The sequence below is a fragment of the Leptodactylus fuscus genome, chromosome 5 (assembly GCF_031893055.1).
Source record: "Leptodactylus fuscus isolate aLepFus1 chromosome 5, aLepFus1.hap2, whole genome shotgun sequence".
Lineage (NCBI taxonomy): Eukaryota > Metazoa > Chordata > Amphibia > Anura > Leptodactylidae > Leptodactylus > Leptodactylus fuscus.
Window position 1 is genome coordinate 6,807,623 of NC_134269.1, and position 17,942 is coordinate 6,825,564.

Here is a 17,942-nt window from a genome sequence, read left to right on the forward strand (position 1 = left end):
GGTCCCATACATGGGGTGGGATTTGTTCTCCCGCATGGAGGTCACCACAGACAGTATCCTTCTGTCACCCACCACCTGTACTGGGTCCAAGGGGCTCCCCAGGACAGAGCTGGCCCTCCTGATCAGCCTGTCAAGTTCCTGTCCCACCTACCCTGCGCTGTTATTGGAGCAAAAAAGGCGCCAGGGAAGGTGGGAGGGGAATCGAGTAATGGCGCACTTTACCATGCGGTGTTCGATTTGATTTGAACATGCCGAACAGCCTAATATCCGATCGAACATGAGTTCGATAGAACACTGTTCGCTCATCTCTATTCATGAACAAACTTTATTAGTTCACTATCCGGCTGTTATCTGCAGGTAAAAGCTAATAATACGATCCTGTAAGCACCTGCTGATGACATCAGATGTCTATGCTGGTAACACAATCCTTCACATGAAGAAGAGTCATATCAGTGGAGGAAAACGGAGAAATGTCAAGTGCCTGGTGTACTGTGTGAGGGGGCAGAGATGTGGGGTGCAGGGTGTATGATATGAAACTTGGCGCAGACATATGGGGGCATGAAACTGGGGGCAGATGGAGGGGGTACGATTAAACTGGTAGCAGATGAAGGGGGTTATTAAACTGGTGGCAAATGGAGAGGGTGGGGACATTAACTAGGGGAGATTAAGAGGGACATTAAACTGGAGACAGCTGGAGAAGGACATTACAAAATAAGGGTCAGTGGATGGATACATTAAGCTGGGGGCAATTGGAAAGAGATATTAAACTATGGACAACACGTCCACCTCTAGTTGCCTCAAGTTCAATGTTCACTCCAGCTGCCATTAATTTGTCCCCCTCCAACTACCCCATTGTTTAATGTCCCCTTCGAGCTTTTCCAGTTTAATGTTCACCTCCCTTCGTATTTTCCCCCAGTTTAAACTGGGGCATGAGGTGAGGGACATCTTACTGTGGGGAAATTGGAGGAGAACATTATGATATGGGGCATATAATGTTAGGGTGACTGTGGGAGCATTATACTGTGTGGGGGAATGCCGAAAAATGGATGGGAATGGGCAGAGTCAACACAGAAGTGGGCAGAGTAACACATTACGTCCCTCTTTCTGTTCCTTGAAAGTTGGGAGGTATGAAAGGGTCCTGATAGAGAACTGAGTACCTGAAAAACTAGGCTCAGTTGAATTACTTTTGTTGCTCCTACTGGCACAGAAGCAGGTGTCTCTCGAAGACGCACCAAACTTTCTTCCTATCTCAGGGGCTGTCTCTGGACGAACCTGATATGAGAAGTTTCCCCCCTAAAGGCTGGACTGGTGCCTGATGGTTCTAGATGAGTTCTCCCTCTGCTTCACACAGCAGGGCACATGTATGAATGGGCTGGAACCACTGGACTGGACTGGACTAAATCTGTAACTCCCAACAGAGGACTATAAACCCTCTCTTCAACCCTGCCCAGTGGCCCATGATTGGCTATGAGGAAATACAAGATTATTCAAACTGTGGATAGTGCAAATAGTCAGAAAATAGCACATTTTTCTCATTTTACATAAAACATAGAAGAAAAGACAAGCAAGACAAACCTGGAGTAAAAGTGGCAAACATAAAACATATAGCAGCTCACTCTGGGATGCTGCAGACATAGTAGATGAGGTTGGATGAAAACATCAGGCCATCAAGTCCAACCTATAACCCTACAATGTTGACTTCAAAAAACCTTAAGACTTATAGGTCTCAATGTTGTATTGTTTACTATGGGTCTTTTTTGGATGATGCTATGAGGTTTTAGTTTGCCCTTGGATTGTCATGGTGACGTCCTGATAGTCATTGATATCTGATGATGGGATATAAAATGTTTATAAGTAGAGATGAGCGTGTAAATATTCGATTCAGAACCAGCATTGATTGGCCGAATGCTATACAGTGTACAGCATTCAGCCAATCAACGCTGGTTCTGCCGGAGGCTCGTCTGTGAGGAGGCAGAGTCTAAGATCGGACCACAGCAGTCTCCATTGCAGTCCGATCTTAGACTCTGCTTCCTCACAGACGAACCTCCGGCAGAACCAGCGTTGATTGGCCGAATGCTGTACACTGCATAGCATTCGGCCAATCAATGCTGGTCAATGCATTCCTATGAGAAAAAGTCAGCTCCCGCATAACCGCAAGCTGCCAGCTCTCCCGACTAGCATAGAAGAGCCTGCTATACACTGTATAGCATTCGACCAATCAATGCTGGTTCTGCAGGACAAGTAGGTTCACATTAGTGCTTGCCTCCCATCCAGAAGAAGTCCGCAGGAGGAACCCCCCGAACGGAATATCAGCGAACTGCACAGCGCTCCTCCTCCTCCTGCTACTCGTGGACTTGGTGACTCTCCTTTAGTCGAATAGTGGTTTCCCCTGAAACGAGCATTCTTTCCCATAGACTATAATGAGATTCAATATTCGATTGAGTAGTCAAATATTAAGGCTCTACTCGAAACGAATATTGAATCTCGAATATTTCACTTCTCACTCATCTCTATTTATAAGCGAATTTTTTACTCAAAACTAAATTTGTTTTTTTTTCTTTTATTTTAGACATATACAAGAATTCTGTAATTCACAAGATACCTGGAAGACAGAGGCGGAGCTGGACTGCTGAGTATCGGCAGCGTGAGCCTGTAGCTTTGTTACATAGAGGCTGAATTGAGAGACACAGCTAAGCTATAGCGATGAAAATGGGGAAGATTGGGAGATATAAAAGGGGGATACTCCCTGTACCCCGAGAACCACCAGACAACAGGCGGACTTGCAGACATTTTTGAGGAAGGGGAGTCCTCATGGACGGAGCAGCGCTTCAAAGATGGCACCGTAGGGCGCGAAAAGCAGATATGCTACTGTGGTGGATTCAGATTCGGACAGCAGTGGAGACACAGAGTTGACCACACCCAATCCCAGATATCTAAGTCTTTCCATTAAAAAACCTTATCCGAAGCGCTATACCCTGTACTATTTGATTTAGCCGAAATTAAGACCAAATTGTCTCAGAGTTGAAGGCGTGGAGGTCACATGCCCATTCATCTGCCATGGCTGACTTACTCTCTTCACAAAAAGCACAGATTGATCGGATGGTGACTTTCCTGGAAGATCGGGAGAATCGGAGGGGATGACGAACTGTCCCTAGATTTTGGTGACTTGAAGCACTGAACTGAGTTCTACGCAGGGTCTGCAGGCAACGTAGGAAGCATATCTATGTCTGGAGTTGGCATCCACAATGGTATATCTAGTGGGGTGATATTGAACTGCTCCCTGACAGTAGTTACCCTTGTGTTTATTTGATAGGCCAAAGGGTTATAGCCAGGAATATGCAACATTCATATGTCGCAGGGCCTCAAGGAAAGGTTTAAGCAGACGTCACTTTGCTAATATAGTAGGGACAAGGTCTTGGTAGAAAGTTAACTTGTCAGCACTGTAGGTTATTTCTCCTTTGGGATGAGCCGCAGCTAAAATATCTTGTGTGTCCACATATGATAGAAGGCCACAAAAGAGGCCAAGATTTAGACCTCAACATTCTATGAACCCTTTCCAAGAACATCGAAGCAGCCCAGGCAGAGCAAAAAAGGGAGGAAAAAAATGGCTCCTACCTTCTCCTTCATTTCCGTTGGACCATAGGTCTTGGAGAGACCCTTGATAAGTGTTCCCTACACAGACAACCGTTATCCTCGCGAGATCCAGTAGCAGTTGCCAGTGATGTCTTTTGGAGACTTCAGGACAGTTTTACATCTCAATAATTCCTCCTTATACTGGACATTCAAGGTTTTTAGTTTTTTTTTTCTTTCCATTCTCTTAGCCACGTCTGACTTGCTTGTGATAATGTTTTGTTTTTTTCCTGCCACGATTTTTGTTGCTATTGGCAAGATTTATATTAAGATTTTTTTTATATTCTATAGCCCCCAACCCATTCTCTTCCTCCTCAATCAAGCCACCCAACCCATTTCCCCTCCCTCATCAAGCCCCGCAACCTATTCTCCCCCTATTCCATTCTCCCCCTCCCTAATCAAGTCTCCCAACCCATTCTCCCCCTCACTCATCAAGCCCCCCAACCCATTCTTCCTCCCTCATCAAGCCCCCCAACCCATCCTCCCTCCCTCATCAAGCCCCCCAACCCATTCTCCCTCCCTCATCAAGCCCCCCAACCCATTCTCCCCCTATTCCATTCTTCCCCTCCCTAATCAAGTCTCCCAACCCATTCTCCCCCTCACTAATCAAGCCCCACAACCCATTCTCTCCCTCCCCCATAAGCCCCTCAACCCATTATCTCCCTATTCCATTCTCCCCCTCCCTAATCAAGCCCCCAACTTATTCTCTCCCTCCCCCATAAAGCCTCCCAACCCATTCTCTCCCTCCCCCATCAAGCCCCCAATCCATTCTTTCCCTCCCCCATCAAGCCCCCAACCTATTCTCTCCCTCCCCCATCAAGCCCCCAACCTATTCTCTCCCTCCTCTATGCGATATTTTCTGATCCCTATCGCTCAACGCAGGTGTTTAGAGATTGTCTATACTATGGTATATAGGAACTGCCAGGACCTGACTATATACACCTTCACTAGTGATCTGTAACACTATGTACCATTATGGATTCTGTACTATGCACAATTGTATTTTGTGGAATTTTTACACTTTGTATCTGTAATTGTGTAATTGTACCCTGCACTATATAGTATTGTGAGAGGTCACCATTAGAGATGAGCGAATAGTATTCGAAACTGGAGTTTTGATTATCTCGCTCCCATAGGAATGCATGAGAGCGGCCATACAGCAAAGGGGTTAAGCTGGCGGCCGCTTAGCCCCTTGTTGTACGGCCGCTCCCATGCATTCCTATGGGAGCGAGGTATTTGAAACTCTAGTTTTGAATACTATTCGCTCATCTCTAGTCACCATGCATTGCTGGAGAAAGACTCACTGAGTTGAAATGTTGGAGTACGAGGCAATAAACTACCTCACCTATTATCACTCGACTTATGGAGCGCAGCCTGATTCTTTTGGTTACTAGTTAGAGATATTGCCTATTTCTGGGGTGCGCACCCTTCTTTACACTGGTGCTGGCTTTATTTGGATCTATCTTATCCAGTTTCCTAAGGCATGCTTAATATCTTTATTCCTCAGACTATATATGATGGGGTTAAGGAGAGGAGTAATGATAGTATAAAGCAGGGAGAGAATTTTCTTCGCATTTTTCTTATTTGGGAATAAATAGATGCTAATAAGTGACCCGTAATATAAGGAGACCACAGTCAAGTGAGAGCTGCAGGTGGAGAAGGTCTTCTGTCTCCTGGTCACAGAGGAGATCTTCAGGATGGCGGTGATAATATACACATAGGAGACTAGAATCATAGTGAATGGGCAAATAACTAGAGGAACAGCCAATAACTTACTTTCCATCCTCACTATAAAAGTATCCGAGCAGGAAAGTTCAAGTAACGGGTCAAAATCACAGAAGAAATGGTCAATGACGTTTGGTCCACGGAACTGTAAGCGACTCATTGTGACGGAGATCATCAATATAACAATAAGAATAAGCAACCAAACCAGCAGAATGATCTTCACGCAAAACGGGAAGTTTATGATGGACTGATAATGTAGTGGGTGACAGATGGCCTGATACCGGTCATAGGACATCACCGTCAGGAGGAGACATTCCAATGACTCGGAGGCTGTAAAGAAATAAAATTGTATCAAACAGCCGATAAAAGACACAGAACTGCCATCATAGAGCACGACACAAAGCATATTGGGCACGATAGTGGTGGAAAGTAGAATATCTGAGAAGGAAAGCTGTGTGAGGAAGAAGTACATGGGAGAGTGGAGGGATCTGCTGGAGGACACCACCACGATGATCAGGAGGTTTCCACATACGGTCACACAGTAGACGACCAACAGCAAGAAGAAGAAAGCGATCTTTATATTTTTTGAAACTTTGAAGACCCAAGAGGAGTATTTCGGCCACCGCACTGAAGTTTCCACATCCCATAGTCATTGTTTCTGTTATGAACAGATTGAGGATATAAATTCCATGGTAGGATATCGGTTCCGACTAAGAATGAGATTAAAATGAATACAAATCTTCAAATATGAAATTAAGAGAGAATTTTGCAGAAAGAATATCGGTGGCCGAGAACGGGACAGTCATTGGCCTGAAGAAGTCTTAGATTAAATCTTGAAATTAAAGGGGTATTTTTGTCTGGGCTTAAAGTATATATAGCCTATATATCAGTATAGACCATAAATGCCTGATCGGTGGAGTGATCAGATTTGGCTTCTGGACCGTTCATTTGTACATAGCCGCTTCCGGTACCCATACGATACATAATACAGGGCAGAAATCTCCATCCCCATTAGTGTTGCTGGAGAACTTCACTGCCTTACTGTAGTAGCTCAGTACTAGGCTTGAGCCTATCTTGAGATTTCAGGATCGATTTTAAAATCCGATTCCTGATCATTTTCCAGCCGATCCCAATCGCGATCGTGAAATTTGCTCGATCGCCAATCAGAATCCAAACTTTTCCGATCCCATTTGCTCAACCCTACTCATAGCCCAACACTGATCAGGTATTTATGGCCATGAAGATCTAAACCACAGACAACCCTTTACCCCATTAGCTGCCATTTTCTTTTTCAATAATATGGAAACTGCACCATGAAAATGACCTCGTGTGCGCAAGGCAATGCATGGGAGACAAAAAGTGACCAATTCCCCTATCAGCACCGCCATTACCGCCAAAAACTCACAAAATTGTCGACTCATCTGTACGGAAGTATTTGTCCCACCGTGTAGTTTTTTTAACCCTAAATTAACTAAAAACATTTAGCCATGAATGCCGATATTGACCGTCTGAATTGTCATAGTAATGTAGATCTACACAGTTGCCTACATACAATGGGGCCAATACAACAAGGGATTTTTTTAATTCCACTTTTCCAACTTGGTTCAGTTTTTTTGGGACACCAATTTATCAAAATGATACATGCTGCTACATAAATTGGCCAATTTTATTTTCTCCAAAATTCAAAGTGAAATTGGATGTGGAGTAGCCTTGCCCAAATGTTATTGGCTTCTTTTTGTATGCCGTAAATTAGGGGCGCACCTATACACAATGAAAGCCAAGCTCAGGCTGGATTCACATCTGCCCCAGAGTCTTTGTTGACCCTCCAGAATGAAGCACTAATGTATATTGTATGCACATTAAAGGGGGTGTAATATGTAATTTATTAAATGTATCAAAACAAACAAAATGTAACAAAATCCAACCTTAAGATCATTTGTTTTCTTACGGCTACAATTTCTGAAGGATTTATTATTGAGGGACATTGGACATTTCTTACTTTTCTTGCAACTATACTGTTACATTTGGTTTATTATTTGTAGATTGATAAAGGTTTTAATGAGACAATAAAAATTTTAACAGAACAGAAGACTTACTGTAAGGAAATAGAAAGCCGGTTTTGTTCCTTCGCCGATGGGATCTTGATACGGAGATTATTTTTACAAATATTTTTGTAAAGGGTTCATGTTTCTTCTCGTTGACAGATATACTAATACTCTGTATCCTTTATATACAGTATATGACGACTTCTAGGAATAACAAGATCAGCCTCAGAGATTTCAGCATTGGGCCTTATGGGATCGTTGAAGTTCTAATTACGTTATTTTCCTTATAATTTGAGACAACAGATTAGTTAGAGCTGAATTTATAATTTACATCAGTTTCTTTGTTCTTTATTTTTTAAGCTATTTTCACTATTAACCTTTTAATATATAATGTCTCCTTATGTCCCATGACTTAAAGGGAGTCTGTCAAGCGGGATGAGCACATGCAAGCAAACATAATGTTACATAGATTAGGGACACCCAAAATAACAATGTTTTATTTTATTTTCCAATCTGGGCCTCCATGACAGAGATAAGTTTATTAAAGGGGTTGTCACATCTCAAGGATCCTATCTACACTGGCAGCTTATGTAAATTGAAGACTTTTCCTAAATATATTGCTTTAGAAATTCTGCTTTGTTTGCCTGCTATGTGACCTTATTCCTTACATTATATACACAGCGTTGCTGTAACCACAGACCGGTGAGATAGGACAAGTGATGTCACTTACTATCTGTTCAGCTAATTGCAGTTTGCTGATAAAGCCTGGTATGTTACCTCTGTATGTAAACACACAGATAACACAAAGTACATTCTGTACAAGCATCTGCATATTATCTGATCTGCAGAAGGATTGTGTGTCCCGTTCAGCAGGGATGAGGGAGGAAGTGCGAAGCAGACACTGCATACAGCCTGGCTGAAAGATTGAGATGGGAGAATCCCTTTAATGTGATGAAGAACAGTCTTGAGAACTGAGGGCTTCTTTGGACCTCTTCCACTTGCTGCTTGTTGATCAGCTGCCTTGCTGCTGCTATCCAAGAGTTACAGAGCCAGCAGAGATACCAAAGTCTCACCTGGCCAGTATTCTTGCTGTTGTGCCATTATGGGCACATGCACAGAACACAGTCTCTGACCTAAAGGGCAACGAGCAGGTCTGTTCATGCACCAAATCATGGTAAAACCACAATTGAAAACCTTGACTGAGCTCCTTCAATAGGCAAAGGAGACCCTGCATTGTGATACCACCAAGATGGCGTGCTCCAAAATGGGTTAATAGAGTTCATTGGTCAATGAATAGAGATGAGCGAACACTAAAATGTTCGGGGTTCGAAATCCGATTCGAACAGCCACAGTGCGACTGTTCGAATGGGTTTTGAACCCCATTATAGTCTATGGGGGGAAATGCTCCTTTCAGGGGTACACAACATTCGATCAAATTCTACTTACCAAGTCCATGAGTGAGGGTCGGGCTGGATTCTTCTCCCTGCGCAGTGTCCCCATGTCCTCTTCCGGCCTTGAATTCACTCTGCTAGGCATCGGGCCTGGGCAGAGCCGACTGCGCATGCCCACACTACAAACAGACATGTGCAGTCGGCCCGATGCCTTGCAGAGTGAATTCAGAGCCGGAATAGGCCGCGGGGAAGCTGCACGGAGAAAACTTCTAAAGGTAAGAGAAGAACCAGCGTTGATTGGCCGACTGTATAGCATTCTGCCAATCAACGCTGGTTCTGCATCGAATCTTAACTTCGAACAGCTAGTAGTACTTGATCGAGTACGAGTATTTCGAATACCGTAGTATTCGATCGAACACCTACTCGATCGAGTACTACTCGCTCAGCTCATCAATGACGTAAAAACATTGATTAGAGCTGCAGTACTGTAAATCCATCCTAACATACATAATGACAGCCCTAAGGAACGCGAGTTTGGGACTCAGGAAGATGTAGGAGGCCCCAGACTGTGACATCACTATTCGGAGGCATTGAACACACTCTTGGCCATTACCCTTGGAGACCAGACAAGATAAACCTCCCATGGGTAAACTGATTCAGCTCCTTCCACAGTTATAACCTACTGACCCAGAATTTCATGGGATGAGAGTTATGTGCTGGAGTATAGGTGCACTGTAATATGACTGGTGCATCCGGTGGGAGTCAGTTGTCTGTTGTGGCTCTGGTTGGCGATGTGAGGTGACGCTTCTGCTTTTACTCCTGACATTTGTAGCTCTGGCACTGGCAGAGTTGGTGGACCGTTGGCTGAATGAAGGGGCCTGGGACTTGCAGTGCTCTCCCTAAATGCTGAGAAGCAGAGAAGGTTTCCCTATTTTGTCTTTATAGCAAGAGTCTAAGACCTTGGCATTGGCATTTGTGTATATACCAGCTCTACTGAACATGTGATATATATTCACCTAGTTTAGGCATAGTTTTATGTTTTGGTGTCCTTTTGTATGCATCCTTAGTATGCTTTCATTTATATATTGACACATTTGTATTATGGGTGATATGATCGGTGTTTGCAGCACGCGTGCACCTTTTGACCTTTAGAACAGCATGCAGCATGTGCCTATTTAGTTATCCTGTGCCTATACATCCCTCTTCTGTTTTTGAGCTCTGGTTTCAGTCCACCAGTGCATTTGGGGTCCGTTTTGATGGTGGGGTTATTTTGTAGATTCCTTGTATCTATGCTATGGATCCCTGCAGTCTCTATTTGTGGATCGATGTCCTTCCCATTCTTTGAGAATTCTTTTGGCCATTTATCTGGCCTTCATCTGGTTTTCTCCACTGTTGAGTGTTTTGTTGACATCAGTGGGTCCCGATGACATCTTCGTGATGATGGTGAGGCGTGTTTCTTACTTTTGATTGGCTCGCTAGGGGCTCGACGGGACACACGAACAAGAGCGCACAGGCCTCTTCCTTTGAGCTTTGACTACAGATACTACTGGAATGCTGATATTTTTGATTGTTGATTATGTATCACATATTTCCTATGTCCCTCCCCCACCCCTTTCCCTTCTTCCACTCCTTCCTCCCCCTCCCATACCCTTTCCCCCCACCCCTTAACCCTACCACAAATTCTCACCCACCATCCTCCCTTTCCTTCTCCTTGCCCCTCTCTATTATACTGATATTGTGAATATGAAATCATTGTATTGCACTTTGTATCCAAAAAGTTTTAAAAAAGCCATTTTCTCATTACTTTTCATGTGGTTCACAACCAAATTTGTCTCCCAAACAATAAGCCCCTGTAGCACCAAACCTGCTCATCCCGAATTGAACTGAAGACCCGAATCACCGAACCTGAACCCCATCTAGGGATTGTCTCCTCTCTAGTACGGAGAACATGGAACAGTTCTCGAAACTTTTACTTTCTTTGATGTCTTTTTCTAGAGCTCAAAAATATTCGATAAATCGTAACTTTTTGTAACATTTTTGTAACTGAGGGAAAGTTTTTGATCTCGAAACAACAACTTACGATGAGAAGTTCAGGAGACGCATCAGGTGGAGGAAACTTTCTAGAGATCTTTTACTTGTTACTGGAGAAACTTTGTGCTTCTTTTTGGCAATGACTATCAGAAGTTTTCCTTCTCTAAGTTGTGACTCAGGAGACATCTGATGTAACTTTCTTATAGTCGGCGTCTTTGGAAGGTGAGATTTAGTTAATAAAGTTTTAATTCTCACTGAATAAACTTTCTGAGAATTTTTTTCTTGTGTAAGTTGTATCACAGGAGACCTGAGGTCATGGCAAGTACATCCCATCGTCTTATTTCCCACAATCCTCTGCCTTCACTGTGTGCTTCTATATATACAGGGAGTAAGAGAGATCCAGAGACATAGACTGGCTGGAGATGGAGAGATCTGATGTAAGTTATTATTATTATTATTATTATTATTATTATTATTATTATTATTAATTATCTGGTACCCGTGACTTCGTCTGCGGTGATTGTAGCAGTGGGTATATACAGGCGCGGGTAAGGTTTTCGTACTGTGTATAAGGTATGGGATATGAAATGTAACTTTGTATCTTGTTTTTGTTGTAATTCTGAGAATACGTGAGACTTTTGTGTTGAATGTAATTTGTATTTGAGCTGCTATATATACGGTGTTGTGAGAAACTTTACATAGTGACTTTGGGACAGAAGTATTTGAAGTTAACCCTTTCCCGCCGATGGCATTTTTTGATTTTCGTTTTTGACTCCCCTCCTTCTAAACCCCATAACTTTTTTATTTCTCCGCTCCCAGAGCCATATGAGGTCTTAATTTTTCCTGGGACAAATTTTTCTTCATGATGCCGCCATTATTTATTCTATATAATGTACTGGGAAGCAGGGAAAAAATGCAGACTGGGATGGATTTGAAGAAAAAATGCATTTCTGCGACTTTCTTACAGGCTTTGGTTTTACGGCGTTCACTGTGCAACCAAAATGACATGTCCCTTGTATTCTGTGTTTCGTTACGACTCCGGGGATACCAAAATTATATGGTTTTATTTACATTTTGACCCCTTAAAAAAATCCCAAACTGTGTTAAAAAATTTTTTTTTGAAAAGTCGCCATGTTCTGACAGCCGTAACTTTTTTATACGTGCGTGTACGGGGATGTATAGGGCGTATTTTTTTGCGGGACCGGGTGTACTTTGTAGTTCTACCATTTTCGGGAAATGTTATTGCTTTGATCACTTTTTATTCAATTTTTTATCAGAATCAAAACAGTGAAAAAACGGCGGTTTGGCACTTTTGACCATTTTTCCTGCTACGGCGTTTACCGAACAGGAAAAATATTTGTATATCTTTGTAGAGCGGGCGATTTCGGACGCGGGGATACCTAACATGTATGTGTTTCACAGTATTTAACTATTTTTATATGTGTTCTAGGGAAAGGGGGGTGATTTGAATTTTTAATCCTTTTTATTTATTTTTTTATATTTTTTTTACTTTTTGTAAACTTTATTTTTGCATTTATTAGACCGCCTAGGGGTATTGACATGGGTGGGCGGTGTCGCGGATTGTCAGAGCAGTGGGGGTCGGCAAACATGGCTGCTCCGGAGCGTTAAAGAGCGCCTCCTGGAGTATCCGTAAGGTGAGGGGTAAAGTGGTAAAGTATATGTATATGAGATTGTGTGGGGTTAGGGGCGAGGCTGGAGAGGGCAATATGAATTTTGTGGCTTGCTATGGTCCAAAGTGTGTGAGATTGCAGAGATGGTGGTGTGAGTTTGAGTTTTGTGGGGGTCCTGGCACAAACATATGTGCGCTATTGTGACAAAAAGTAGCCTATTGCGCAATCGGGTGTATTAACTATGTTTGTGGAAAATTTCAGCCAAATCGGTGGAACGTTTTTTCCGTGATTGAGGAACAAACATCCGAACATGCAAACATCCAAACACACAAACCCACAAACTTTCACATTTATAATATTAATAGCATTATTACTCTGTGGATATATCGCTGTCCTAGACAGTAACATTGTACAACATAATATCTCATCTCATAAATCCATTCATGTACAATGATTATTATTAGACACGTCCATGTAGAGACTGAGGAGAAGTAACACAACTCTCTGCTGGTTCCGACACATTCTCCCAATAGAGAAGAAGCGGGAAGTGTTAGATTTACTATGTTACAGGATAGGAGAGCAGGAGAGAAGAAAGGGAGACGTCTTGTAGAATGAACAGACCTAGACTGGGTGTGGATTGGATCTAGAAGGAGCCGCCATGTCTCAGACTGTAGTGAAGGGAGCGGCTGCGATTCCCCCTCTTTATTATCATTAGAATGGAGAGAAAAGACCAAAAACATTGGAGGTTCTGCTCATTATTCCTGGATGGAGACTCCTAATAACATGGACTGGATGGTGAGGTTGAAGGACCCTTTGATGTCTGCACCACACCTTCTAATTCTATGAGTGTGCGGTACCATTGCTTTTTTTCATTCATGGATGGTGAAGATGACTTTACTGATGATGTGTCAGGTTGTGCCGACGAAGACAGACAGTTATAGCCATAAAGTAACCACAAAAAGTGCACAGACAGCGAAATGTACATTGTAACAAAATGTGTGTCTAGTATGTAGAGTAAATCCAGAAGTTTCCACAGAGATCCTGGGGTCACATAACCACTGTTGTCCTCTGTTCTGTACATTATAAGACTGGGGGAATGTATAAATATAATATAAAACACCGTATGGGAAGTTTATTCTTCTAGTACAGACTAGTGTATTACTCAGGGACAGGGTCATGTTCTCATCTCTGTTTCCAAAAAGTTGTTTTTCCTCCTCTTCTGCATCAAAGTATCATTCAAGGAGCCATACTGTATAGATGACACTTTCCTTTAATGGCCGAGACTATTACATTCTCTTCTTGGTCAGATTTTCTGGTCTTATCCGCAGACATCCTTCATGGTTACATTTCTTGGTCTTACAGAAGTCTCCCCCCCACAGAGTCAGATTAGACAGATGATAGAACTAGTCCAGGGCTCGGGATATTCTTATACTATTGCCATTGGTCGGACAGTCTCATTTACTTTCTTATTCTTCTTGCAGACCAATCTGACAGTCACAGATTTTTTCCTCTTAGGATTTCAAGCCAGTCAACTATTGAGAAATCTTCTCTTCCTTCTGATTCTTGTGATTTATAATCTAACAATATGTGGGAACCTCCTGATCATCACCCTGGTGTCCTCCAGTAAGATCCTCCACACTCCAATGTACTTCTTCATCTCACAACTCTCCACGAGTGACCTCTTGTTGAGTATATCAGTTGTCCCCAACATGCTCTACATCCTACTCCATAATGGGGCCGCCATTACTTTTGTTGGTTGTTTCACACAGTTTTGTTTCTTTGGGACTTCTGGAGCTTGTGAGTGTTTCCTCCTCTCAGTGATGTCCTATGATAGATATGTGGCCATCTGTAACCCCCTCCATTATATTTCTATCATGACCAATGAAGTTTGTGTTAAATTTTCTGCCATCTGCTGGTTGCTGGGTTCATCCTTTTCATTCATTCTCACCATCACTCAATCAATGTTATATTTTTGTGGGCCAAATCTCATCGACCATTTCTTCTGTGACATTATTCCCGTCTTAGAACTTGCCTGTTCCGACACCTCTACTCTTTACGTAGAGATTTATTTTGTAGGCACTCCCAGTGTATTGATCCCAACCACCATCATTGTAGCGTCTTATACTTCTATTGTTCGGGCAGTCTTAAGGATCCCATCCAGTACTGGTAGACAGAAAGCCTTCTCCACCTGTAGCTCCCACCTCATTGTGGTCTCCATGTTCTATGGGACTCTATTTTGTGTTTATGTTCTCCCAACAAGTGGAAAAACATCAACCACGAGTAAGATCCTCTCCCTGCTATATACTGTGTTTACCCCCCTGATCAACCCCATTATATACAGTCTGAGGAATAAAGACATTAAGAAAGCCGCACAGGGCACAATTTGTAAGCGCTCAAGTTTTATTAAAGAATTGTAAATGTTACAATATGTTGTGGAGAACCATCCAAAGCAATGCAACAAAGAACAAATATACAGTTACAATAAGGTATGTGGGGTGCAGAATAGTGAATTCCAGTCTAACACATATGAGATTTTCTTTTTAAATAGCACAAGAGTGCAAAAGGTGCTTTCATGGTGCAAGGCATTTGGGCACAACCAAGACCTCAGAGTAAAGATAGTGAAGGGGTATTTTTGGGGTTATGAATTGACACCACATACAGTCCTATGAAAAAGTTTGGGCACCCCTATTAATCTTAATCATTTTTAGTTCTAAATATTTTGGTATTTGCAACAGCCATTTCAGTTTGATATATCTAATAACTGATGGACACAGTAATATTTCAGGATTGAAATGAGGTTTATTGTACTAACAGAAAATGTGAAATATGCATTAAACCAAAATTTGACCGGTGCAAAAGTATGGGCACCTCAACAGAAAAGTGACATTAATATTTAGTAGATCCTCCTTTTGCAAAGATAACAGCCTCTAGTCGCTTCCTGTAGCTTTTAATCAGTTCCTGGATCCTGGATAAAGGTATTTTGGACAAACAATTCAAGTTCAGTTAAGTTAGATGGTCGCCGAGCATGGACAGCCCGCTTCAAATCATCCCACAGATGTTCAATGATATTCAGGTCTGGGGACTGGGATGGCCATTCCAGAACATTGTAATTGTTCCTCTGCATGAATGCCTGAGGATTTGGAGCGGTGTTTTGGATCATTGTCTTGCTGAAATATCCATCCCCGGCGTAACTTCAACTTCGTCACTGATTCTTGAACATTATTCTCAAGAATCTGCTGATACTGAGTGGAATCCATGCGACCCTCAACTTTAACAAGATTCCCGATGCCGGCATTGGCCACACAGCCCCAAAGCATGATGGAACCTCCACCAAATTTTACAGTGGGTAGCATGTGTTTTTCTTGGAATGCTGTTTCTTTTTGGACGCCATGCATAACGCCTTTTTTTATAACCAAACAACTCAATTTTTGTTTCCAAAATGAAGCTGCCTTGTCCAAATGTGCTTTTTCATACCTCAGGCAACTCTTTTTGTGGCGTACGTGCAGAAACGGCTTCTTTCTCATCACTCTCCCATACAGCTTCTATTTGTGCAAAGTGCGCTGTATAGTTGACCGATGCACAGTGACACCATCTGCAGCAAGATGATGCTGCAGCTCTTTGGAGGTGGTCTGTGGATTGTCCTTGACTGTTCTCACCATTCTTCTTCTCTGCCTTTCTGATATTTTTCTTGGCCTGCCACTTCTGGGCTTAACAAGAACTGTCCCTGTGGTCTTCCATTTCCTTACTATGTTCCTCACAGTGGAAACTGACAGGTTAAATCTCTGAGACAACGTTTTGTATCCTTCCCCTGAACAACTATGTTGAACAATCTTTGTTTTCAGATCATTTGAGAGCGGGCTGTCCATGTTCGGCGACCATCAAACTTAACTGAACTTGAATTGTTTTGTAGAAAGAAATGGTCGAAAATACCTTCATCCAGGATCCAGGAACTGATTAAAAGCTACAGGAAGCGACTAGAGGCTGTTATCTTCGCAAAAGGAGGATGTACTAAATATTAATGTCACTTTTCTGTTGAGGTGCCCATATTTTTGCACCGGTCAAATTTTGGTTTAATGCATATTGCGCATTTTCTGTTAGTACAATAAACCTCATTTCAATCCTGAAATATTACTGTGTCCATCAGTTATTAGATATATCAAACTGAAATGGCTGTTGCAAACACCAAAATATTTAGAACTAAAAATGATTAAAATTAATAGGGGTGCCCAAACTTTTTCATAGGACTGTATACCAATGTGAGTGTAACCTTCCCAACATCCAGCCTAGTCCTTCCATAGTGAAGTTGAATTGAAGATATATACTAAGGGACACCAGCTATGGATGTAGGAACCCGCTTGGACACAACCTCTCCAACTATTAGAACTTCCCAAAGGGGAAAATTTAGTTTACTGTACTGGGGTTCTGTACCAACAAACCATAATATTTGTAGAAGTCTCCAATATTGAACCAGTTGTGGATATCAAGAGAAGGCTGAAAAGTTGATAGGAACTGCAGGGGATGAGAGAAACGCGATTTGGCATGACCAGGACCAGTGGTGTACAGTAGATAATCCCAAGAATATGATAAACCCATTATGGATTGCAGCTGGTTATGTGTTTTCCTGAGAGGGGACCAAAAATGCAATTAATGGGAGTCACACCGCCGCCCTTCTATAGTCACCCAACCCAAGTCCGATTTTTTAGACCACCAGTTGAGAAATGACTGATGACATGTATCTGTATATGTCACCCCCCCACACACACACACATCATACCCACCACAGATTTTGGTCTGAGCATAAAGTCTATTCATTATCTAGTATATCACAGAGGTAACAGAGGTATATTATTGGAGCACTAAGTCACAGGTAGAGATGAGCGAGGTTTTCAAAAATTTGATTCTGCTGCTTCAGATTTCTCAAAAAGATTTGATATGATCCAAAATTGCGCTGAATAGCATTAAAAACAGCTATTTCCTGGCTCCAGAGAGCCTGTATAGTGGAGTATATATAGTGGTGTATATAGTATGGTATATATAGTGGTGTAGAACACAGGGCCTTGCAGTAACACACATGGGGAATCTGCTGTGGTAGTGAAACAATACAGTGAGTCAGTATGGCACACACATGACCGGCTTCGCTCTCAGAACTGCAGCACAATTCACGTATTTGGTCAGTTACAAGGTCAAACTGACCAAATAAATCAAATGTGAACTCAGCTTTACACGACAATTTTTGTGCCAGGTATGCAGAACAGCGCATGGAGTCGTAGCGTAGTCATATACTTTATTTTTAATGTGTGAGAACAAAAAGTGGTGGATTCTAAGGGCACAGTGGACGTCTTAGCACAGCACTATATAATGTAGTCCTCTACCCCTCAACCTACTCCGACTACTATTGCTATTTACCTACACTCCATCTCCCTCCCATCTATCTATGGTATTCAAAGAGCCTCCTTTCTCTCCCCCTTTTCTGAGAATGGTACACTCCA

General features: G+C 42.4%; 1 protein-coding gene across 1 annotated transcript; it reads left to right on the forward strand.

The window, feature by feature from the left end:
* Nucleotides 1–13,236: 13,236 nt before the first annotated feature.
* Nucleotides 13,237–14,870, forward strand: LOC142202358 (olfactory receptor 10A7-like). Its single transcript, XM_075272444.1, has 2 exons — nucleotides 13,237–13,248; nucleotides 13,935–14,870. Exons 1-2 carry the CDS (start codon nucleotides 13,237–13,239, stop codon nucleotides 14,868–14,870), a joined length of 948 nt encoding a protein of 315 aa, XP_075128545.1.
* Nucleotides 14,871–17,942: the final 3,072 nt, after the last annotated feature.